The sequence below is a fragment of the Lampetra fluviatilis genome, chromosome 16 (assembly GCF_964198595.1).
Source record: "Lampetra fluviatilis chromosome 16, kcLamFluv1.1, whole genome shotgun sequence".
NCBI classification, from domain to species: Eukaryota; Metazoa; Chordata; class Hyperoartia; order Petromyzontiformes; family Petromyzontidae; genus Lampetra; species Lampetra fluviatilis.
In genome coordinates, this window is record NC_136290.1 from 7,252,807 (window position 1) to 7,279,186 (window position 26,380).

General features: G+C 46.9%; 1 protein-coding gene across 1 annotated transcript; it reads right to left on the reverse strand.

Moving 5' to 3' along the window:
* Positions 1-4,269: 4,269 nt before the first annotated feature.
* On the reverse strand, positions 4,270-25,990 carry LOC144936491 (tryptophan 5-hydroxylase 1-like). Its single transcript, XM_078863597.1, has 11 exons — positions 25,626-25,990; positions 21,434-21,577; positions 19,810-19,999; positions 17,181-17,281; positions 15,833-15,900; positions 12,729-12,925; positions 11,103-11,238; positions 9,828-9,954; positions 7,491-7,586; positions 6,720-6,853; positions 4,270-4,476 (listed from the first exon to the last, which is right to left on the reverse strand). The coding sequence occupies exons 1-11, from the start codon at positions 25,713-25,715 to the stop codon at positions 4,302-4,304; spliced, it is 1,458 nt and encodes a 485-aa protein (XP_078719723.1). The 5' UTR covers positions 25,716-25,990; the 3' UTR covers positions 4,270-4,301.
* Between the last annotated feature and the right edge of the window lie 390 nt (positions 25,991-26,380).

Here is a 26,380-nt window from a genome sequence, read left to right on the forward strand (position 1 = left end):
AAGTACCCGCCTCTTGTATTCTGCAGCGGCCCCTTTGTCTCAAGCACTTGACCCGTAGCAAGCTCCACTCGAATTCCGCGAGAAAACGAAAAGAAACCTCACTCTCGTCGCTTGTTTCTTCCGTAGTTTTTGTCGACGTTTTTTTTATCGAGCACGATCGTATTCATGCAACTTCCCAAGTACAGATCCCCCCCCCCCCCCCCCCCAAATCATATTGCAAACATCCACTGCCTACAGCCAAGACGCGGTGCTCTCTCGCACTTCCAAACAGAAACGTTTTTTTTTTGCAATTCCAGCTCCAATAGAGGCAACCCCCCCAACCACCACCACCGCCTGCGCGTATTGAACGGGGACAATTACACAAGGAACACGCGAGCGAGCGGGCGGGAGTCGAACACCCGAGCAGGCGGAGATTCTTCTTGAGATTCAGTGCGCACGCCAAATTGAGCGCAGCGGAGGTTTAGTGTTCAGGAAGATTTTTAAAACATATATAACAGAAGACGCCAGTTTAAACGGAGGGATAACGGCTCAAAGGGACCCGCCACATTTGTGATGCTCGATAGTCATGCGGCCCAGAGGGTGAAAGTCAAGAAATTGTATTTTAATTTGTGAGTTAAGATTTCTGCGCTGTAATGTGTTCACCGTTTAAAGTGCAGGGGGATCCATGTGTCGATTACCTCGCTAAAAACAACAAGGGAAATTTACACTCTTGAGAAAAAACCCATTTTATTTCCCAAAGCGTCGACCACCAATCTCAACAGTGTTGCAGGATTGCATCTTTTTAACGCTCTTCTTTGTAGGACACGCATCAATTACTTGTTTAGCAAATGGGTCATTCCCAATCAGTGGGGTATCTAGACACGGATCACGCCGAATCGTGCCACATCTATTGATGGCATTGTCCAAGCGCCCCTTGCGAGACTTCTCAGATAAACAATGAATGACATTGTTGTTTTTATTAGTAGTATTATCACTACTATTTCTTGGACGGATATTCATTTTGTTCAAGCTGTACACAGTACAATGTACTGGCTGCCATAATGTGATTTTACGTGCACGAACAATTATTTTGTGCAACGTTTATTTTGGGAGTTTTATAACGTTTTTCCACGGGGTAGTTGGAAAGAGCAATAACGAGTAACTTTCCAGCCTCAATTTAGTCTCTCCGCTGAGTCATGAGAATTGCAACTGCTCACATATTCCAGGATTATCCCCGCCTAGTCTGCCTCTTTTTACACTCTGAATAAATAAATACATCAATATAAATAAACATATAACCACACGTTTAGTCACATACTGATACAAAATATTACCGATTTAACTTTGACACCGTAATAATCAATGTAACATAGAGTATGTGTGTATTCGTATTTTTTTGTAATATATTCCATCGTTTGAGAAAGGTGAGAGATTTTTTGTTTATCATGTGCATATAAGAAATGTACTAATGAAAGGAAAATTTCTAACATCCATGTGCCGTAAGAATTAGCCGAATGTAAAGGCGCAACCCTGCAACTGCTGGCCCACGCCACTTCTGCTGGAACGGCCTCCACTGGAGGAACCTCAAGAGAGATACTCCGAGAGAATGTTTTGGCCTACTCTTCCACACTGTAAGAGGTGGGAATACCAACACTTTACCCCACCACACGCAAACGTCGACCAACTGCGGTGATGCCATGGGTACCGCTGGGTGGACAGTGAGCGGGGTGGATTTCAAAAACGCGTCCCATCATACTCTGGTTCTTTCGGTAAAGTCACGTAGGTAGGTGACTTTACCGAAAGAACCAAAGGAGTATGGATCCCAGCAGTCACGAAAACTTCAAATCTAGAATTGCGTCCCATCATTTCAATTGGCACGCCGGGAGACTGAACCGAACCAGCGGCTTCTGGGTTGTAAGTCTTCCGATGTGCTCAGGCGCCAGCATCCCTGAAGCATTGTATCGAATATTTAAGCGGCATTTAGTGGAGTGTTACTTACATCAGCAGTGCTGGGATTAACTAACCTTGGCTATTGGCCCATGTGTCTGGAAAGTACCCAAATGCCAGGTAAGTTAGGGCTTCAGACTATAAGTTGTGTACGAGTGTGTAAGCCTAAAAAGATGCCAAAATATGAATGGCAAAAAATAAATAATGATGGGATGCAGAATATGCTTAAGCATTATGTAGTGTGCGTTGTGGGTTTATGTACATGCCTGCATGAATTTAAGTGTGATGGGTGTGTATAATGCCAACACTTATTATGGAAAAAGAACGGATAATACACTGTGACATGATAACAAATGTGATGTTAATAACTTCAAAAAGTCAAAGAGTCTCCACTTGTTCGCCATCATTGTCAACACGTGGCCTGAAATTTTCTCAAGGTGGTCTCTAGTGCCCGGAGGCACATTTCTTGTGGTGTTGTTGCAAATTCTCAAAAGTGTTAACATTTTTTTGAAGCATCCTGTATCTTATGATAGGTGTGCAGTGGTAATGATCCAGGAATGAAATTGCTCCTGACATCGACTGGTGAGCAATCAGGGCGAGATGAAAACAGTCGTGGATGCTGAGTGTAGATGAATCTTTAACTGGAAGGAAAATGAAAGTTTCTATTCCCATTACAAAATAAAAATTCTATTTTATGAAAATAAGAATGATTATCTACTAAAAAATTAAAACAATCTTTTCAATCAACAAAACAAATGAGTATATTTAGCAGCAAATTGTAGGACTGTCGTTGGTGGACTTTGTGATGAATAAAATAGTAGGCAATTGTAATAGGCAATTACACCAATAATAACACAACCACCTTTGTGTTATGCATAATCGATTAATGTCACCAACCCTGCCGCTAGAGTTGCTGCGCTACAGCCATGCACCGCCATTCCTGCAGCTACCCAAGTCAACAACCCACCTCGCTATAGATGATTCGGGTCGGCAAGAGAGGCGTAACCACACGTTGATTTCATCGATTAATATTAATATCAGCGCGCTCGTCTTTGTGTCTCGCGGAGTAATTCCAAGCGTGCATCTCTCCATGCTTTTTGTGGTGAAACCATTACGGTTTTTCTTCCATTGTCTTTGTCAATGTCCGTTTCTAATCCAAAGGTCAAACCAAGTGATACATGAATATGTAGTTAAAAAATAAACGTTCCCTTTTAGGCACATTGGTACGTTGCTTTTCATTCTTAACTTCAGTTTTTCATAAAGCTGCTGTCATCTGCCTCTATATTTCAGAATTTTGAACCCGGATCGCATTCCCACAGCTGCCCTAGGTACACAGCAACCCTGCTGTGTTTTCTAGTTGTACCCCTCAAACGGAGACCTCCAAGTGTGCACTAGTTGTACACGACTTCTTTTTACTCATTTATCCTGGGGCCCAACGTTGCAGCCTTCGGTTTGCTGCGCATTTCTGTAAGTGCGGCAAAAACGATCACTGGCTTTGTACCTTTATTTGCATGGGGATTATCGGTAACGCTAAAATAATTATTTTAACAACTCTATTACCGACTGTATGAATGTTAAGAGGTCATTAGGACCACTGCTGTTGATGTAAACCACACGAGGCCATCACTTCCTTCTGCTGGATCCCACAGCTGACCGATTGACCTCCATACTTTGCTCTTAAAGTCTCATCTGGCATTTACATTTTGGTCACTGACCTCTGGGCGCCCCTCCAATGCCTGCCTGTCTTTGCAACCCTACCACCTCCACCCTGTACACATACTCCACATATTACTTCTTGACCTCTTCCTGATTACATTTGCAAGTTACTCCTGGCCAATTCTAAACTAAACAATTTTTTATTTTACCAGGTATGGCCCACTCAGCTGTGAAGCTCTTTTTTTCAGAAGTGGCCTGGCCACAAATGATAGCTCAACGGAGTGACTTATCACGTGGAAATTTATATCAGCCAAATACTCTAAATGCACGCTTCTAAATAGGAAAACCAGGATGACCCGGATAAAAATCCACGTGACCACAGGGAGAACATGCAAACTCCAAATATGCAGCAGGCGTCAGGGTCGAGATCAAACCCACGACCTCCTGCATACCAGGCGAGGTAGTAAACATCTCACCACCGCGATGCCCACAGTCGCGCCAAACCTCCGAGCCGCTCGCCCTATCCTGCCACAAAGTTCCGCTCACCCTCCCCCATGCACCTGCACCCCATGAAGGCCAGAAGCTTCCTGCCTACCTTTGCCTATCACAAAGTCCACCAGTGTCAGTGTTGTAGTTCTTTGTGAGAGGACGCGCATGTGCCCTATCACCCCCCTCCCCCCCCCCCCCCCCCCCGTGCAGACGCTGGCGCGACACGTTCCCTACACGCCGTAGTGCTTGTTGAGCCGGTGCAGAGCATCGCTGACCGTGTCCAGCTCGGCCCGCAGCTCCTTCACCATCTCGGCGATCATCCTGGTGTCTTTGAGCACCTCAATGCTCTGCGTGTATGGGTTGTAGCGCACCGTGAAGTTCCGTTTAATGGTCTTGGCGAACTCCCTGTGGGCAGGAGAAGATGCCATCGACACATCAGTGAGTGGTGTACCGCTTAACTTGAACGACATTGTTGCAGGGAACGAAGCAACTTTACACGTAGGTTCCACGGCCAATACTAGCGGTCATATTTCATTCTTGGGTTGAGGCCATGCGATGATCTAAAGACGCTTTGCACAGTTTCAAGTGAAATGTCGTCGATAATTGATCAATTTCATTGTGATGATTTGTTCTTCAGCTTACCGATGAACTGAAACGATCATAGTTGGCAGAGTAAACACTTGCCCATGTGACAAATTTAATTTGTTTGGCTATGTTTGGTGTAGGTGGGATTCATGAATCACGTTACGTTGTGTTTTAGAATAAAAAGTGAATGACACATTTGGTGTGCGTATAATTGTTAAAGCACAACGCTATCGTGAAGGTGCGTTATCTCACAGACACCTATAGTCGGCCAGCAGGAAGCGGTGTTGCCGTGTAGTTTTATCTAATTAAGTCATGTACTGGATAATGTTCAAATTTGGACCATGACAGCGGCAATGCATGGTACGCTAGGTTTTACAAACTTGACAGGGTCTTTAACATCCGGTGGGAAACGGACGGCAGTATTAATCAGGGCGGCCACTGGGTTTGAACCATGTACCTCGGCAAAAAGTGGCAAACGCCCTACTGCTCGGCCATGTGACGGAACTATTTCTGTCATATATTTTACCATGAGCGATCTAAACAAAAATGTTATTTCTCGTTATGTATAGATGAAACTTATGGCGGTACCCCAGGGTACAATACCACCCCGGCTCTTGCACAATGTCCGTGATGCAGTAATTTTTAGTCTGTTGATGGTCGGCGATGCGGCAATCGACTCATCTCGACGAGCTGTACACGATGCACCACTACGGTGCGTACGAGCGTTCAGGGTTTCGGCGCAATCGTCCTCGCTGAGTTTGGAAATCGCGGAGTAGCACTGATTTCGGATTGATTGGTACCCCAGTCGCGGAGTTAAGTACACCCCTGGAAAAAAATTGTGTCCCAGAAATAACAGATTTAATTGCCTCGGCCATTTTGTATTATTTGGTACCCCAGGGTATCGCCAAAAGGATCAAATATCAGCTGGTGTGGTCAATAGAGACGTTTTTGGCCTCATTAAAGGATTTCAGCAGAAGGACACGATGACATTATTCTGTAATTTCCAATTAGGGAATGTAATACGAAAAAGTAAATGCACCTTAATAGCTTTTAGAGCCTTCATTCAATCGGTATGTCCTAGAGATAATAGAGGGGAGGTACTGACTGAAAGAAATTATCGTCTCGCCATCATAACATATTTAGAGAATAAATTGAACAGCCATCAACTCTGTATATACGCGGTGAATAATTTATAGGTACCTCACTAAAATAATAAAGATGAATTGTTTGAAAGCCTCTACATGCCTCCTACCAATTTCCAACACATATTCAACATTTACATTTTTTTCCGAGAGACAATTAGGCCAACATTTTGATTTGTTTCATACCATTCAGTTACCGGTTTCAAAATAAGAGGGTCATTAGACATCAGTGGGGCATCTATAAATGGGCCACCCTGTACGTTGACTACCCTCCACTTACAGCGGGTTTCACTGCAAGGCCCATGGGCCATTGGCGGCCCCTGGTGGCTTTAAGTGCGCCCCTGATATGCAACCTAAGAATATGAATCCTTGCAGTCACGAAAGCTTCAAATCTAGAATTAATGCACAACGAGTGAAAACACCCCCATGCAAGCAGTGTGGCGGCCCTCACACTGATGATGTCTTATCGGCGAAAGTGCCCCCCAGCCCCCCCCCCCTCACTCTGAAAATGATTGAACACAGCTCTATTAGACTGATTTCGATTTAAAGCTTTCGTGACTGCAGGGATTCATCTTCTTGGTTCTTTCGCTAAAGTCACGTAGAAGGGAAGTAATAAAATAATAAAAATAAAACATAATAAAATTATTGTCACGACATTTCGGCCACAATGCAAGCAGCCGTCCTCAGGTGAAGACCAACGTGTCTCCCCGATAGGCCTGTTCTTCACCTGAGGACGGCTGCTTGCGTTGTGGCCGAAACGTCGTGAGAATTATTTTATTACGTTTTATTTTTATTATTTTATTACTTCCCTTCTACGTGACTTTACCGAAAGAACCAAGAAGATCTATTAGAATGTTAACACAACATCCTTTCAATGTCGCGTGGCCCCAGTGGCACAGATGGCACGCTTCTTCTTCTCACCTCATTTTTTCCTTTGCCTCCTCAAAGCTCTCGGAGACGAAGTAGATGTCCTGGAAGGTGGTGATGAGACACTCCTGCTTGCACGTCACCTTCGGGTCGAAGCCCTTCACCTTTGCATTCTCGGAGAGCGCGTGCTGGAAGAAGCACGTGGGTGCGGTGAGGCCTCGCTTAACGCGCGGTGTTCACACAACGGAACGCTTTTCTCACAACTCCGGAAAGTGCCCGTTATAACGCGGAACGCGCCCGTAATAATTTTGAACGACTTTCTTGAGCTGCACGGCTGAGCGGTACAATATAGTATGCGGAATGATACAGTACGTGGAATGATACAGTACGCGGAATGATACAGTACGCGGAATGATAAAGTACGTGGAATGATACAGTACGTGGAATGATACAGTATGCGGCAGCATACCCTGATCGCATTTCTTTGTCCCGGCAGGCTGAGTTTACAGTACAGATGTGATTCCTCACTTAACGTGGATTTCCACTGAATGCGGAACTTTTCAGGAACGCATCTACCGCGTTAAACGAGGCACTGCTTTAAAGCGGTGCACCCAGAGAGCACAGCGGTGTGAGCTGTGACGCAAGCCTCACGGAGGAGCGGTGAGCGACGAGATTGTGAGAATGATGAGGGCGTTCGGCAAGTACACATTTGACCCGTTAATCATTGCACAAGTTCAGTGAACATTGCGTCTTGTACGGCGCATATTCCAGAGCAGTGGCGGATGTGGGTGGTTTAGCGCGGCGCCGATGAAGTTGCGAGCGTACCTTCAGCTCGCTGATGGAGGAGAGCAGGCCAGCCCCGTAGGCTCTCAGCTGGCCATCTTGTTTGCAGAGCCCAAACTCCACAGTGAAGAAGTAACACTGCAGAGCGCGCAGGGCAAGCGAATGTCATGACTCCGACGACAAAGTAACGAGAAGGGCCACTGTTATTTGAAGTTTTACACAATAAGGAACCCTACTAACGACTTTCACAATGAGGGACCTGAGGCTTCGTCCTCGACTTCCTGCTTGTATCTTCCTCCGAGCATCCCCACTCCTCGTGCTCTCCCCTTGTACATCCCTCAGCCCCCTTTCTCGAACCTTCTTCTCCCTGTTTTTACCTCTTAGCCAATCCCTGTCCTTGCACAGATCCTTTCTGTTTTCCCATCCAATCCCCTTATTTTCCAATCCCTTTAAAGTCTGCCTGCCGACCAATCGGAGACCGTTGTTTATTTTATAAAAAGCCGTTAGGCTGCACGTGGCTTGGGGTCATCTGTCGGTCATTACAATAACAACAAATCAATCGCAGCCCTTTTGTCATTCCACTGCTGGATGGAGATCGTCCGACACCCGTGTCAGGTTGCTTGACCGTACTTCAACACTCCCACATTGCGGGTTGGTGAGCGGACAGATTCGGATAAGTTCAGATATTGGCTCGTCGCTGGGGTTGGTTGTGGACTGGAATCAAACTTAGGTTGCTGGGTTCATAGTGTGGTGTGCTAAGCACTGTTGTGCCACAGCACCTCCGTCGAGACAAGCAATCACGAGTTAATGTTACCATCCACAGGAAGGAATTTTTTTTAAAATTATTTTCTTAAGCATAGATTGAAACAAATTTAGAGGTTAATTTCCGAAAACATAAACCATAAACGAGTGGTCGTTAAAAAGTGAGTGAATGACAAATTTATCATCACCACCACAACTACAGCCATTGTCTTTATCATGACCACCACTACCACCCAAATCACCACCACCATAATTAAAGCAAATTCACGAACTTCCTCGAAGCACACAGCATATAAATCCGTAATAAATGACCCCATTCTGCTGTAATGTGCACTGATGCCTACTTAGTGGACGGCGATATTGACAGGTAATAAAAACGATTGATTTAATATAATGTACATAAAACAAATATGCACGTGCTTTTTCACAGCCCTTCGTTAATTCAACATGTAGGCAACTGCGGTCCTTGAGAATGCACGACAGTCCAACCTTCTTTGTCAGCCAATCAACGAGGGCATATGAAGTGAGCGCACAGGGAAGGTGAGTTGAACTTCTGCCAAAACCCACGAGAGATAGAGTAAGGCCCCGTCTTTGCCAGGCTGACTAAATAAACACTGCTCCTCATTATGAAGTTTATTCTCAAGTCCGGTCAACGGCGACCTGCAGAATATTCAATGCACGTTGAACTTCTTTCGCGCCGTACGTAACCAACTAATCGAAGGTGCGGCAAAAGGACAACAAACTACACACGCAAAAAAATCTGTTCTAAATTGAATGAGCTTTCAACTTAGATTTAAAAGTACATAGCTCCGGTGGCTTCCTAATATCGAAAGGAGGAGCGTTCCAGACAGCCGCAGAAGCGCATCTGAAAGCGCGTGATGCGGTGACTGTCTTTGATCGACGGGGATCCAAGAGCAGCCGCAAGGATGACCGTGGCTTCCTAATATGAGTCAAGTCTCAGGACGTGAATTTCACTTCGTCATTGATTGGGTTAGTCGTGGCTAAAATCCCAAATGTTGTTGTCGACTGTACTTGCAACTTGTGGCTAACTACCACGGTTTGGTCATCCCCATTGCGCAGTCATCTCTAACGACGCTTCTCCGACTATCTTCATTTGGACTCGTCAGTTCCATCTAGTCACAGTCATCGTCGTGCTCGATCATTTTCGTCCGCTCAAAAAACGTAAAACGCTTTGTCGATGAATATTTGTATCACTCAATTTCGTCAACAATACTATAGCTTTTTCTTGGTTCTTTCGGTAAAGTCACGAAGAAGGGAAATAATAAAAAATAAAACATAATAAAATAATTCTCACTACGTTTCGGCCACAACGCAAGCAGCCGTCCTCAGGTGAAGAACAGATCTGTCGGAAAGACAGCATCTGACAGCCCTGTTCTTCACCTGAGGACAGCTGCTTGCGTTGTGGCCGAAACGTCGTGAGAATTATTTTATAATTTATATTTTTATTATTTTATTATTTCCCTTCTACGTGACTTTACCGAAAGAACCAAGAAGATGAATCCCTGCACTCACGAAAGCTTTAAATCGAAAAATACTGTAGCTGCCGCTGCTGGTGCTGCTGCTGGTGCTGGGCAGTGGAGCACTGACAGCCATTACCGTGGCAAGCTTCTGTACGGCTTCGTCCGAGGCACCGAGCGAGGCGAGGCCGATCTCCTGGGAGAACTGCGCGAAGCTCGGCTCGGCCAGCAGTGGCACGTGGCCCAGCAGCTCGTGGCACGTGTCCCTGGCGAGCGAGACACGCGGCGCCATCGTTGGCATTGAGGAATGCACGAGCAGAGATACACAACGGGTCTACCACGTTCGCACGTATGAGTATATAGTGTTTATGTGTGTGTGTGAGCGTTTGTGTGTAGTGGGGAGCGGTAGTGTAGTGGTTAGCGCGCTGCGCTATGAACCCGGCGACCCGGGTTCGATTCCCGCTCACGGCCAACACCAGTGACGATTATCTGAACCGGTCCCGGGCCTCCCCTAGGTCGACTCAGCCTTAAGTGAGTACCTGGTGCGGTGTGTAAACATTGCCACTTGGGAGACAAAGGCGGTCGGGCATGGTGCTGGCCACCCACCCCCTCGTGTACCGTTCCACGGCTTTCATAGGTGCTCGCTAACAGCACTTGCCCCTACAGTCTGTTAAGGCTACATGGGGGATCTGTGTCTTTGTTTGTGTGTGGGGGAGCGTTAATGTGGCGGTTAGCGCGCCACGCAATGAACCCGGCTAGCCGAGGTCAATTCCGGTTCAAGGCCGCAAACATCGGTGATGATTATCTGAAACGAACTTGGGCCTCCCCTAGGTCGACTCAGCCCCAAATTAATATCTGGTGTGGTGTGTAAACATTGCCGGCCTTCATAGGTGCTAGCTAACGGGACTTGCCCCAACAGTCTGTTAAGGCTATACGAGGGATCTTTGTCATTGTGTATAGACGACCTATTAGGGTTGCCACGTGTCCTGGTAATTCCAGGAATGTCCTTGCTTTTAGTTTCAAATGACTCGCAAAAACATGTGAAAAGCACTCGGCCTTGGTGCATTATGTAAAAATAAACCATCAGCATGTCCTGAACAAGTGCACTGTGGTTCTTATATCAGGCACCATCAAAATAAATTTGAGTAAATGTGACTGACAGGCACAATTAATCCGACCTGCGCTAAATTATTCTGCCTTCATAGGTTTCTCTCTCTCACCATTGACAGATTTCACCTATTTTTTTTTACGGTAGAAAATCTGAAAGTCTTCCCAGGACATTACTGTTCATGTAGCTCTTCCCTTTTTTCCCTTCTCATTCTTCTTCTGACGACATGTTCCGGTTGTTTTTATTGAACCTCGGGGGGCGACGATCGATGACAACATTCCCGAATCGGACACGAGCATGACTCACGGCTCCGGGGTGTAGAGCGGATCGGAGCTGTGGCGCACGTACTGCGTGCAGTGAAACACGCGGAATGCCAGCCCGGCCAGGAAGTCCCGCGGAGACAGATACCCGGCCACCGGCCGGATAGTGAACCCAGAGCGCTCTGTGTTCACACAAAAGAGGAAAAGACAAATATTGCACCGCATAGCCTTAACGGACTCTCAGGACAAGTAAACTATTGAAACAATTTATTTTATTTTTTACCAGGTAAGGCCGACTGAACTGTATACCTCTTGTTCAGAAGCAACCTGGCCACATGTGTACAGCTCAATGAACTGGCTTAACATGTGAAAATGTATAGCAGCCAAATAATCTAAACGCATGTTTCTAGAAAAACAAAAGGACCCAAAGAAAAATCCACGCGACCACTGGGAGAACGAGCAAACTCAAAATATACAGCAGGCGTCAGGGTCGGCATTGAATCCGATGGCCTCCTGCATGCTGTTAGCGAGCACCTATGAAGGCCGGCATGGCACACGAGGGGGTGGGTGGCCAGCACCACGCTCGGCCGCCTTTGTCTCCCTTGTAGCATTGATTAGACACCGCGCCACGTATTCATTTGAAGCTGAGTCGACCGAGGGGAGGCTCAAAAACCGTTGACATTTCACAAAGTGGCACTCGCTTTATAACCTCAAACAAGATTGACTGAGTCAAACCCCTTAACCAAGACTTCTCACACTCTAACCCCAGCACCAACCTGCCAATTAACTTGCCAATTAAGGAACTGCAAAGGTCACGGACACTCCGGTAATCGTCAAAGGCAACGGTCGGCAAACGTGGGGGTGGTCCCGCCATCAGATGGCTCACGATGGCTCGCTGTGCGGTTTGGAATTCAGACATCCACACCTGTCATCTCCTTATCACTGCCTACCTTATTTCAGACCAATTCAGACCTTATTGGTCACCCCGTGCCCATATAAATGTCAACGTTCGTCCTACAAAGTCCCATCGCAAGGGAAAAACGCAAACAAATACACACAAAAAGTGTTGCCCGTATTGAAACGTCTGTACGCTGTATGGACCTGAAAACTCAATTTCCCTGTACAAGAATACGGGTAAACCGTATGAGTTGACAGCTATGGACATCTGCGGGAGCGCCCAGGGAGTGGTCATGTTTGGCTCTCCTGCCAGGGATGAGTGCCCCAGGCATGAAGCTCTCTTGAAGACCTACACATTAATCTGCAAATCCATCTATCGGCGCGGCGGCACGAGAACTGCCCGGGAGGCAGGTGAAGCTCCACCGGGGGTTTGGCCATGCCTGCCCGACGCCGTTGCCGGTTGCACGTCGCTCACAGTAAATCCGATTGCCTGCTTTCAATTACTGACCAACAAAAATGACTGCCCACCAATTAAGCGTCGGTGACAAACGGTACGCGTACCCCGCTCGCAGGCCCCAATTTCTCCCCTCCTCTAAACCCAGGGGCACTGAGTTCGGGACTTCTGTCCGTAGAGTCTCCGTGCCTCCCTCCCCGCGGTCGCGGGTTCGTGCCCCTGTTTCGGGCTCGTGTTAAAAATTCAATGAAAACCATTCAAAATCAAAAGAGAAGAGTCGGTGACTCAAAAGGAGCTCGCGACGGCCAAACAGCCGCGTACCCTTCAGAAAGCGGGACACGTCCTCCAGCTGCGGGATGTTGTCGTCGCGGTAGCCGCAATGCTTCGTGAGCAGCGGCAGGTTCTTGAGGTACTCGCGGCAGGCGTGAGTCGGGTAGAGCTTCGTGAGCTCGCGAAACACGGTCGCCCAGGTCCGCACCTCCTCCTCCGTGTACTCGATGCGAGGGATCGGCTCGCCGCTGCGACGACGACAGCGAAAAAAAAACACACGGCCATTGTGCGTTGCGTTTCACGTAAATCTACCACCATCATCATCATCATCACCAACACATCAGGGATGCTGCCGTGGTTTAAAAAGTTAGCTCGCTGGATTTGCAATGCAAAGGTCACCGGTTTGATTACTGGGCACAGCAATTGAAACAGTGGAGTAAGCTTCGTAAATCCCAGCCCCAGCCTCTGTCCACCCAACGGTATAAACGGGTTCACCACATTGGTCAATCGGCCGGTAGCCGGTGGTGGGGTTAAAATCTGGACACTCCCACCAACTTCCAAGAGGTCTGATCAGCATGGAAGAGTAGGCCAAATTCCATCTAGCGGGGCACTCTAGAGCTCTCTAGCCGAGGCCCTTCAGCCAACAGTGGCATGAGTGGGTAATTGCAGGGCTGCACCTTCATCTTTAAGAATAAGGGTCTCAATTTTGCAACTTAAAAAAATAAGTGTTCAGATGCTTTGAACCGATGATATACATCACAAGAGGGTCTAAGCCCTAAGGAAAAAAATTACTGTGAAATAAATCATGGTGAATGAGTACAGCAGATAATTTGTACGTAAGTAATGATGAAAAACAGTGAGATATGAAAGATCAGTGAAAGAATTCCATTTAGATAAGATAAAATCTAAAAATAATAACTGCTTAAAGGGTACACATACACCTCCCAAATGATTACAAGATTACGTTCAAACCCAGGGGCACTTTGACGATGTGACGACTTTGATTATTCAATTTCATTAAATCGGAGGGCACATTCCGAGGGAGATATGATTTCTATAAAGATGGTCAATTTTCAGATGGGATGTTGGGCCAATCATCGACTTGAATATTTTCCGATGAGAGGCGCTCTCTATTATATACAAACAAATAGACTCCTGCCGTCTCTCCACATTTAAATACATGTCTTAGATTGTCAACCTTTTGGCCATCTAGACGTTGTGTGTTTAAGTAATCATATAATTCTAGATTTGAAGCTTTCGTGACTGCAAGGAATCATATTCTTAGGTTTTTCGGTAAAGTCACGTAGGTAAAACATCAAAATTAATGAAAATAAAATAATTTTGATGTTTTACCTACGTGACTTTACCGAAAAAACCTAAGAATATAATTTAAGTAATCAAACGTGTTTTTAAAACAAGCAGTCTTTGAACCGGTTTTGACCTTCCGAGGGTCTCATGAGCAGTCAGGCTGTGTTAAGAGAGACAATTATGTTATTGTCAAGGGCACTCCTTCTTTACAATGGAGCCATGATCAATATTTGTATGGAAAAAAATCAATATTTGTATGAAAACTCATTATGTGCGGTTGTGGATAATTATTGAAAATGAAACAAAGATGGGCTGAAAACAATTGTATCTTGATATCGAGAGACAGAACAAAGTCTATTTGTTCAATGACAAATAATGCTGGATTTCTTCTCTGGGTCCTCCGGTTTTTCCCTCCACATTAAGGAACATGCATCTAGATCAGTGGTCGGCAACCGAAATAACAAGAATATCCATTTTTTTAGAATTCGGTAAAAAAAAAACCTCTATAATGACGGCAGGTCCTTAATAAATCACGGTCACAAAGGAGTCCTTAAAGAATCACACGCAGCTCTGGAACCGCAAGTTGCAGACCCCTGGTCGAGATTATTTTAGATTTTATTTTGCTGCTATAAATTTCCGCGTGACCAGGTCGCTTCTGAAAAAATCAGCTTCTAGCTCAGTGGGCTTTACCTGGTAAGATAAAAAATAGTTGAGTTCCGTTTGTATCTATTTTTTCATTGTTTGATCCTTATGGCTGTACCCCGGGGTACCAAGTAATACAAAATGGGCCGAGGCAATTCAATATTTTATTTCTGGGACACTATTTTTCCCAGGGGTGAACTTAACTCCGCGACTGGGGTACCCAATCAATCCGAAATCAGTGCTACCACGCGATGTCGAAACGCAGCGAGGACGATTGCGCTGAAACCCTGAACGCTCGTACGCACCGTGGTGGTGCATCGTAGTGTACAGCTCGTCGAGATGAGTCGATTGCCGCATCGCCGACCATCAACAGACTAAACATGACTGCATCACGGCTCTCGTTCTATGGTACCCCGGGGTACTGCAATAAGGTTAATTTGTTTATCGTGTTTTTTTTAATATTCTTTGTTGTTGTAACTGACCCGCCCCAATTGGACATTTGTCAAAAAAGAGCTTTATAGTTCATCGGATTCTTCGAGCGAAAATACATTTTCTGATTCTGCTCCACAACAATGCATAATGAGATTGTAATCATATACTATACTACCTACTCACTATACTGCCATTTACAGGACAACATCTAGCCCCATGGGTCGGGAGTGGATCAGGAGTGAACTCCATGGGAGGGCGATAGACCCATTGACCCTGCCGTACCCCAGCCTGGCAAAATATGAGTCCATGGGCCCAGACCAAACATTTGAATTGTTGATAACCACCCGAGTTGGCAAACCTCGAGTTGTACCAACATCTTTAAACCGCCAATAAAAGTGAATAATATTATTTTACAAGTGCGCATTCACACAATCCACACTTAATTGCCATATGCAGACGCTGCCATCCCTCAACATTTGCCACCATTCCTGCCCGGCAGTGAATTCTTCTCTGGCCCACGGCCGATGTGGGACGCTGAACCCGCAACTGTCCCCATTGTTTGCGCTGCACGATGCCGGCAGCGGTGCTGATAAGAGGTGTGCAGCCGTCGCCTCGAGCGCGCCGATCAATCGCGGCGAGCGTCGTCGCTTTGCTGCTATCTGAACTCGCAGCTCGGCGGCGCGTTGGCGGAAGCGTTTCGGATTTCGCGTGAAAAACGAAACATCCCGCGTATGGGCAGCTCTTGTATTGTAATGCTATTACAAAGCACTTACTGCTTGTAGTTAAGTGCAATGTCCGCGAAATGCTTCCTTCTCTTGCGATAGACGTTGTCCTTGAAGCCCTGTTGTGCACACAAACAAACGGTTGTAAATGCGTCGCTCTAACACTTTGCACTGATGCCATTCACTTAGAAATGCCCATTCGTGTAAATGTCAATTTGAGTTAAGTGATAAAGGGGTTGAGGAAGTGATATCATCATCGCTTTACTGGCAATGAGAATTAGATCCTTTAGCCAGAAGGGCCTCGGCTAAGCCCCAATACTCTTTTTAATGTGTGTCTAATTCCTCATTGAGCATTTAGTTCAAATGAGAGATGAAACCAGAGGGGTCCGGAGGTTACTCACACTTACAAGGGGATTACGCTTTTAAAAAAAAATCCAAGCTTATCGGTCAGCAGCCTGCTTGCTCTTCCGAACTCTACAACCGACCTCAATGCCCTACAGGTGCGTGTCTCAGCTCTGCATGAACCACCAACCCCACCTACGATGTGCTGGATTGCAGGCGTGCACTGTCAAGTCGCACTTGTAGATTGTTCAAACATAGCGAGCTGTCAGGCAGGCTCGTTAAGAGATGTTTAAATGCTGCCCCAAATCAGTGGAGCTTCGCACGCCTTAGCAGCATAATTACGTGAAATGACTAATCTGCTGATCAATGAAATCACGTACATATTTGATTTATACATTTAACTCAGCTTGCGATCTACCAAGGCACAACGGCGCTTGCGAGCGGTGGAGCAGTGGTTAGCGCCGCCGCGCTCTGAACCTGGCGAACGCCGGTGTTGAGCAGTATCTGAAGCAGTGAGGGCCTCCTCATGATTCACCACAACACCTCACCGGTGCGGTGAAGCATCATCAATCAACCCCCACGACTCACATGATGTGGGGAGGCCTTCATCCACCAGTGGAATGGCACGGGGTTGATTATTATTATTATTGATGTGATAGTCCCAAACTACAAACTATGAACTAAATGGTCCCACTACGACGTAGCTCAATTCACATCTGGTAAAAACACAGCTGATATAAGCATTCAATCAACTGGCACAAACCAGCCACAGTCACACATCTCACAAACAACACATCATTAGCATGTTGGAAGGGTACTACCAACACCTAAAACTCATTTACTCTCATAAAACTCATAAAACCCTATGCAGCCAACGCAATCTAACATCCCCATCTGCTCAGCATATGGTCAGCCCAGCCTCACAATGCTCCAGATTAATGGAATTGTGCCACGTCTCGGTGTGCACCACATGGGCAGACAGACAGGCAGGCACACGAGCAGGCGGGCACGCGTTTAGATGGTTGGCATCTTGATTGCAATGGCCGACGCTTATTACCGGGTGATCGGCATCCAGATCAGCTCCGTACATGAGCACTTTGTTTGACGAATGATCGAGGTCAGAAATCTTCTTTGGGAACCAGGGCACGCCATCAAGATCTGGAGGACAGAATGTGCAGTCACAAACAGCAAAAGCGTCGGAAAAAAACAAGCAGGTCAAGCTAGCGCGTGGGTTTTTACAGTCGAAACTACAAACTAAACACATTTTTTTTTATTTTAGCAGGTAAGGCCCACTGAGCTACATAGCTCTCTTTTTCAGAAACAACCTGGCCACAAATGGCAGCTCAAAGAAGTGGCTTATCACGTGTGGAAATGTGTAGCAGGCAATTTCTCTAAAGGCATGTTTCTAACTGTGGAGCGAAAACCCGGAGGACCCTGATAAAAAAAAAGCCACGTGACCACGGGGAGAACACGCACACTCCAATATAGTCAGGGTCGGAATCGAACCCACGACCTACTGTATACCAGGCAAGGTAGTTAACATCACGCTACCATTGCGAGATGTTAACTGATCAAATATTTATCCGATTAACTACGTAAATTTGTATGCATATAAAACGCGACTGGATATTAGGCATGCATTGACACATGGATTCATTAACTGAAATATATTATTATGCTCATGATACACACGTAAAATTGTGCGAAATAAAATTAATGAATGAAGCAGATTTAATTAATACAAATTTAATATAATTTTTAATTATGTTGTATTTATGCAAATTTATGCACGTTGTGTGCTGATGTTACATTTCGGTGAGAACGAAAAAAACGGCACAAATGGGACAGAACAATTCAGACACAAAACCAATGAGATTGCAGTAAGCAGTTTACAAATATTCAAACCATAAATCAAACCGCAAATTACTTGGAGAGGGCGAATTTGTACTTGTCTACGATTGGATACGAGGAAACCCTGTTCAACTATCAATATTGAGTCCGCACAGTGGCAAAGCACGACCCCAATTTGTGTAAACGGTGGTTCCATCCACACGGACAATAAATTCCCTGCACAGCATGTCCAGATGAAATGTGGCTTCTGCAACATTTACATTCGTTTATCCGTTATCTCAGGAGCTCCCGGTTTTGGGTAATGAAGGGGGCCGTTTATCGCACGCAATCAATCAGTGATAGTCGAGCGCTGTATTCCCACTAATCGCTGCTAAACCGAGCCCTTTGGTATTGAATTTAATAATGACCACGTAGCGCTCCCTTAAAAACTGTGCGTGTGTGTGTATGTTTACCTGTGGGGAGTGTCAGTGTAGCGGTTTAGCGCACTCCGCTACCAACTCACTGACCCGAGTTTGATTTCCACTCGCGACCAACACCAGTGACAATTATTTGAACCGGTCCTGAGAAACTCCCCTAAGTTGACTAAGCCCCAAATAAGTGCCTGGTGCAGTGTTTAAACATCATCGCTGCGGGAGACAAAGGGGGCCAAGCGTGGTGTTGGCCACCCGTGGCGTGCCAGCCTTCATCGATGCTCGCTAACAGCACTTGCCCCAACAGTCTGTTGAAGGCTATACAGGATGGGGGGATCTTTGTCTTTATCTTTATATATGTACACACGTGTGTATTGCAGAGCTGGCTTTAGTTGGGTAGACACCTGCTCAGGCAATTCTCAACGGAGAGTAACTGAGGATAGCGGGGATGAGTGCCAAACTATGACTGGACAGGTGGTAAAGTAGCACCATGGATGTCACCGCTGAGCCGCTTGCACCAGCACAAGCCTGTTCCCCCTCGAGGTAGCTGGTACACATCGCTACCCTAGCTATGGATGCAAAGAGGTCGGGCACTTACAGGATAGAACCTCGCCAACCGATTGCACTAGAAAGAGGATTCCTTTGGTCCAGCCTTTAGCAGCTACGTGTGACTTAAGAACGTAACGAGCAAAGTGCACGGGACACTTGCGAATGCACAGAGGGAGATATGAAGTGAGACAGACATTCGGAGAAACGAACACACACAGAGACATGGAGAGGGACATCAACGAAAAGAGAGACGTTACACAGAGAGACATAGAAAACAGACAGTGACGGAGCAAGTGACGCAAATAGATGCAGAGAGACACACAGAAACATGAATAGAAATAGACACACAGACACAGAAACGTGGAGAGATGTTGACACCGAGAGACGCGCGGCGTATGAGAGACACAGAGAACACGAACACTGAGTGCGACAACAACAGACAGACGAACACACACACGTTCTTTGCGATGCCTCTAAGCACGTGCGAGCCCTTGTTGCACACGTTGCGCACGTGACGTACGTTGTGCACGTGACGCACGTGACGCAGGTTGCGCACGTGACGCACGTTGCGCACGTGACGCACGTGGCGCACGTGACACACGTGACGCAGGTTGCGCATGTGACGCACGTGGCGCACGTGGCACACGTGACGCAGGTTGCGCATGTGACGCACGTGGCGCACGTGACGCAGGTTGCGCATGTGACGCACGTGGCGCACGTGGCACACGTGACGCAGGTTGCGCACGTGACGCACGTGACGCAGGTTGCGCATGTGACGCATGTGACGCAGGTTGCGCATGTGACGCACGTGACGCACGTGGCACACGTGACACACGCGGCTAGAGCCAGGCCCCCGCGTGTGTGGCTGTGACGCACCTTGAGGCCCCACGTCGCAGTGGTTCGCGGGTCCCGACATGGACACGATGTTGCACGCGTGCGAGCGCAGTAGCTGCATGAGCTCCCCCAGCTGCTCGCGGTTGCTGTCGCAGTCCACGAAGATCTCGAACTCCGAGTTGCGTCGCTTCGACTTGCGCGACTCGATGTGCATCAGGTTGACGTGTTTCTCCTGCACGGGGTGCCGACGGCCGCCAAGTGAGTCAATCGCTCAAATGCTACCGCACAGCCGAATGCCGCGGCTTGGCTATGTGACGGTGCGAAAGAAGTTCAGCGCACATGCATGCGTGCATACCGTCTGCCAACCGGTGTCTGGGTTCTGCGACCCCCCTCACAATGTTTGACGCTGATTTTTTTTCGTTTTGTTTATTGAGGTGGGCATCGCGCGACGTTTCTGGCGGGGTCGGGATGAGGTCAATCTCTGTAGCTCTGCTCAAAGGCGATGTGGCCCTCGTGTGGACTGCCTCTGCAGCAGGGTCAAGATAGGTCGTTTGGTACTGGCCCGTTGGTCAATTCATGGAGACTGCGATTTGTGTAAATGACGTGGGCCATGGCCACTCCGCCACTGTCTCGGCCACGAGGTGGTTGGTGGCACGGCCGAGGAGAGGTCGTCCTTTTGCCACTTGTTGCAGAGGTTCGTGGTTCCGAACCATGCGGCCACCCTGGTTAATGCTGCGAGTGCATTAACCCCAAAAAAATACCGTCGGCTTCACGGTGGACGTTCAAGATCCCGTGATGCTGCTCTAAAAATAGGCAGCCATGCGCGCCAGTGTCAAGAGCCAAATTTTTAAAAAATGACCCCCAAATTACTTTCATTGGGAGAACCGAACTGTGTAGCCGTATCCCCCCTACTGGCAGACTATACTCAGTTACAGGCCTGTGCTGCACACACCTTGTCCCGAGCTGGGAACGGCTCCCACTGGGGTCCCCCCCCTACCCCCTTGGCTAAACTGCTGCAGGGCACTGTAACGGTTGACATGAGATGTCGGGACGTAAGGCGCTTTTGAGATGCCGAGGTATTTGGGCACCCTGCGAGCGCGAATCCTTATCCCCATCCTCACAGCCAGCGTGAACAGGCCCTCTTGACCCTGGCCGACTTGCCGTGGTGTATAGAGCACTTGTTGAACACGCGGGATGGACAGTTTCCCTCACGGATGTTTGTAAGTTGGGTTCTTGAATAAAAAAATAAGTATTATATTCAAAATACATAGAAAATAAAATACGCAGGATGGTCAGTTTCCCTCATGGATATTTGTAAATTGGGTTTTTAATTAACAAAAATATATAAAATAAAACACGCAGGATGGATAATTTCCCTCATGGATGTTTGTAAATTGGGTTCTTGAACAATAAAAAAAAACGCAGGACAGTTTCCCTCATTAATGTTTGTAAGTTGGGTTGTTGAATGAAAAAAAATACAAAAATGAAAAATATATGTAAAATAAAAAACGCAGGATGGACAATTACCCTCACGGATGTTTGCACGTTGGGTTCTTGAACCAAAAAATAAAAAAAGGACACGCGGGACGGACCGTGTTGTTTCCCGCAAACGAAACCCCCGGGCTGCTACGGCTGCCCGTGGGGCTGTGCACGCAGCTGCCCGCACCTGAAAGAGTTTGAGGGCCTTGACGAGACCGCCGATGTCGTTCTTGAGCGAGAAGACGACGGCGGCGCGGCCCCTCTCGCCGGAGCCGTTGGCCCAGCTCTCCTTGTTGTCCTCCTTCTGCCGCCCGTAGGCAGATTTGTTCAACTGTGTGCAGAGAGACAGAGAGAGAGACCAGCGGGTTAAGGGGAACGACGTGGACTCGTGTACCGTGGCCACGTCCTCAATCGCGCTGCCCTTCGCGCGTTGCGAAATGATCGAAAGATCAGAATGAGCGACGCGCTCAAAATTCTACAGAAACGAAATCGCGTGGCCCAACCTGGAGTGTGGACAACATCTATTTCATTGGTGAGTTGTGATTGCTTGCTTGGCAGATGTCCGATTGGCAATGTCCTTTAGAGAATCGGCACAGTATTATTGATTCGTGTAGAGATTTGCATGAATCATCACGCGAATATTAATGCACTGAAAGACGTGTGTTCATCATTGCTCTTTTAATTCGATGACCTAGAGTAGCACTCGGATGAGTCCCTTCGTAGGCAGTCACCTTCCCCACACACGTGGGTCGTGTCTTGTTGCGGTGGTTTAGCGGAGGTTTATTGAGCTTTGGGCCAGATTCTGTAATTATCAAACGCGCCGGTAATACCGAAGTTAATTATTATTCCATCTGTTGGACATCTCAATTTCCAGTCCCCGGCAGTTATTTCCCCATGCCCATAATAAACATCCGGCATTCAAAATTATATGTTGTTTTAATAACAATTAGGCAATGGTACATTTAACAAATGCGTTTAATGGTAAACAACTAAACACACAGAGATAAACTGCCGGGAATAGGGAAGTGTGTGCAGAGTGGCTGGATCGCAATCGCTGCCAACATGTTTGGTGTCCATTAAGCACGATTATTCCGTGAGATAACGCACTCATTTGCAACCTAGATTTAGGACAGAAAATTGCTGGGTCAAAGGTCACGCGGGAAAGAGCGCATCCTCTGTCGATGAAATGAAAACGTTCTCTTCATTGTATCGCGAAGCGGGTAGCGTCCACAACAGTGTCCAGTGAAAGATCTAGAAGCCTAAAAAGGGTGGCTAGAATGTGTTCTACAACACGCGCATTGTTTCTGCAGGAATGATATAGGCAGGTTGTGTGCATGATGACCAAGTAATTGGCATCAAAATCCCACGTGAAATTGTTGGGAATCTTGACATGTAGACCTAAAATCCAAACTAGCGTGCGTGCGTTTAGTGAAATAATATACGTGTGTGTACATCAACGTGGTTTTTGTTGTTGCGGTATCGGGCACACTCTTCTCCTCGCATAGCTTCCTTTCCTAAACCCAGCTTCATATGGACGCGGCCACCGCACGTCCGCTGACCCCTCAATAAGCGCACGTCAGAGGCAGCGACGTCTCTCAGCAGAATACCACCGACGCGACCCATCACAAGGACCCGCACGTCGGAATGCAGTCACGCGCTCGTGTTCACGTTCGGCTTGGCCGCGTCGAAATCATAATTGACACTAATGCCCTGATGGTCATTAATAAGCCAATCCCGTGTGTCCGCGTCGTATTCTTCCAGAAACGGACGCAATCGGATTAGATTTCCGGAAATCGCAACCGCGCCGACGCATCTCGCATTGCAATAATTGCGGGGGGCCCCGCTTGCCACCATCGCTGTGCGCATTGCGCAAGGGTCCAGTAAGAGGGGGGCCCTCACCATGAAGTGGGGGGGGGGGGGCGTTACATTTGTTGAGACCGTGTCATTATTTTATTACGCGTTTTTTTTGTGCAGCATTAAGCGATCAACCCAGATTGTGTTCCTGGCACGCATGCCGAAGCTGCGTATGCGTTTGCACAAATCTTTATCCGATTTAACCAGTATGACATCTGGGTGGCCTTTATGTTTTACACGGTGTGTGTGTCTGTGTGTCTATGTATCATCTGCATGCAACATATGGGTTATTGAATCCTCATGTCCAATCGGATGGATTGACCCTACAGCCAATTTGATGGACGTACAATATAACATTTTAGTTTGCTGTCCTTCCCCACGGAACCTCCGATTAGCACCGTTGGCCAAAAAAGTTCAACATACATACATCTGGTGCTATCGTCCATGTACCGATGCCAAATGTTAGTTGCTGGTGCGTCCCAGTTAAACAGCGTTGTTATGAAGAGCGACGAGCAAGCCACCGAACGCGTAATATCGAGATGGACGCAGCGTCACTAATAGAGTTAAGTCTAATAAGACGATTAGACACAACGACAAAGATCCCCCGTCTAGCCGTCACCGGACTGTTGGGACAAGTGCTGTTCGCAACCACCTATGAAGGCTGACACGGCACACGAGGGAGTGGGTGGCCAGCACCACGCCCGGCCACCTTTGTCTCCCCAGTGGCGATGTTCATACACGGCACCAAGTACTCATTTGAGTCTAGATTTGAAGCTTTCGTGACTGCAAGGAATCATCTTCTTAGGTTTTTTCGGTAAAGTCACGTAGGTAAAACATCAAAATGAATGAAAATAAAATAAAATCGCCTCCGAAACGTCGTGATTTTTGATTTTATTTTATTTTATTTTCATTCATTTTGATGTTTTACCTACGTGACTTTACCGAAAAAACCTAAGAAGATACTCATTTGAGGCCGAGTCGACCTAGGGAAGGCCCAGAACCGATTCAGATAATCGTCGCCAGTGTTGGTGGCCTTGAACGGGAATCGAACTCGGGTCGCCAGGTTCGCAAGTGCAGCGCGCTCACCGCTGCGACTACCCTACCGCTCCCCGCATAAGACGATTACAAATGCACGCGCGCACGCACACACAAGCTCGCATGCCCACACAGTGTGCACTTTACGTGTGACCCCGTGCAAGCGTGAATAAGATCTCACGCCGGTAAAACCTCACGGTGTTTATAAAATATTGCCCGTGGGTTGTGATTTACTGCTGTTATTGTGACTGAAATAACACGCGATGGACCGCGAGCTGTTAACGTCGTTCAAGGTAATATCGGGCGGCTTTAGCTGTTGATTCAGGAATAAATTACTGTTGTTAGATCATGAGTAGCACATGGTCTAACTAGTATTATTTCATTACGTAGTTTTAGATTTAGAACCCCTGTAGGTTCTGTTATAAACATCCAAGCATGGTCAAATATTCAACTTCAACACCACAATTGAATTAGATTTAGTTTGCTGTTGCCAAATTACACCAACATTTCTTCACGCAATATTATCAAATGCTGCATATGTTTGACAACAATTTGCATGTATATCGAGCACATCTCAATTCGCTGTTATGAATTATAATTAAAAAAACAATTACAATTTAAAGCACGTTGTCAATCCGCTAAAGAGAGAAGTAATTTAATTTAGTTATTTTTCATTTATTATTATTTTATTTTATTATTATTTTTACCTACGTGACTTTACCGAAAAAAACCTAAGAGTAGAGAAGGACGAACTAAACTTTGTCGTTCATGGGTGTCGTTTGACCATACTTAACCACGCTGGTTAGTGCAGGTTAGTAAAGCGCCACTGATGACAGCCGTGGCTGGGACTTGAACTCAGGCGACTGGGTTCGTAGCGCAGTGCATGGGGCACTGGGCAAAAGCGTTCAACTCTGCAAATGCAAAGATATATCTGATAATAAAAGTAAGATGGTGATTTCCCAGTGGTATTTTGGTTTTAGTATGTGCATTGTAGTGGCTCGGCAGTTGAACGTAAAACCACAAAACTTGAATAAACAGTCGATCGTTCTTTTTATAAAATAGCCACGCAATTGCTGACTTCAATTTAAGTCAAATGGTGGGCATGCCAAATGTAAATAACGTCTGGCTAACTGAATAAGCGTCTGTATAATTTAATACAACGGCAGTGCGTTAACGTCTGCGTCGACATTACACGACTGCTTGACCTCGCAGTAAAGTCTGGGAGTGAGGCAACAGCGATTCCTGACAAGGATACATTGATCGCTATTCCCTTGAAGACAAAGAGGTATTAACCATGAAGCAGGCCGCGCACGTAACAGCAAACTTAACTTTGGGCCAATTCCGCGCGGCATTTTACATCACGTTCACGGCACAGCACATCCGGCACAAAGCACCACTGCGAATATGAGTGTACGTCAACAATTGCAAGCCAGCCCTAAGGCGCACTGAGAACGTGATCGTCCACGCTGCTGGTGAATCGTGATACGTACCTCGTTGTGGAGTTGTTTCTCGTCAAAGTTAGTGTTGACCGAGTCAAAAGACCTTCCCCGTTTGGGCCCATCGTATTTGTTAGAGTACATCGCCCTGGTTTTGCCGCTCTCGAGATCAGCGTATATATATATCTGTACGTATGCACGTACGCGATCGTACACAAAAACGGCACACGAAGATAAGATACGTGGGGTGTTTTAACGTGAAGACTGAAAAACCGAAAATTCGCGCCTTTCGCTCGGAGCGTTGCAGGAGTGGGAGAGGCTCGTTGCGGTGGATGGATCAGGCCGTCGGTGGGTCTGCGTTGGCGCTCGGTGTCTCGCATTTATACGGCGAGACGCCGAGCTGAAGGGTTGATCCGTCCGCACGCCCTGGGCTCCCCACCCACCCTGACGCACCCCTCCATCTCCCCCCCCCCAAACTACCACCCACACACCACCCTCCTCCCCCTCAACGTGAAAAACCATCAAAAGACTCCGGGGATAAAAAAAGAGAGATTGACGTAGGAAATGACGCTCGAAATGCGCACGACGTACGTTTCGGAAACATTTTTTTACGAAGAGTTAATGGTTACGCGTAACTTCGTTTTGGAAATTAGGGAGTCGTGGTCAACAGTTGGGGAATGGGATAATTCTGGCGTTTGGATGACTGTCGCTGGGATGAATGCGTCCGGATTTATATTTGGAAGTCTTCCGATTTTAATAACGGCCGTTGGTTAAGATCTTAGTCTTGTCGAGTCACTCTCATCGTTGTC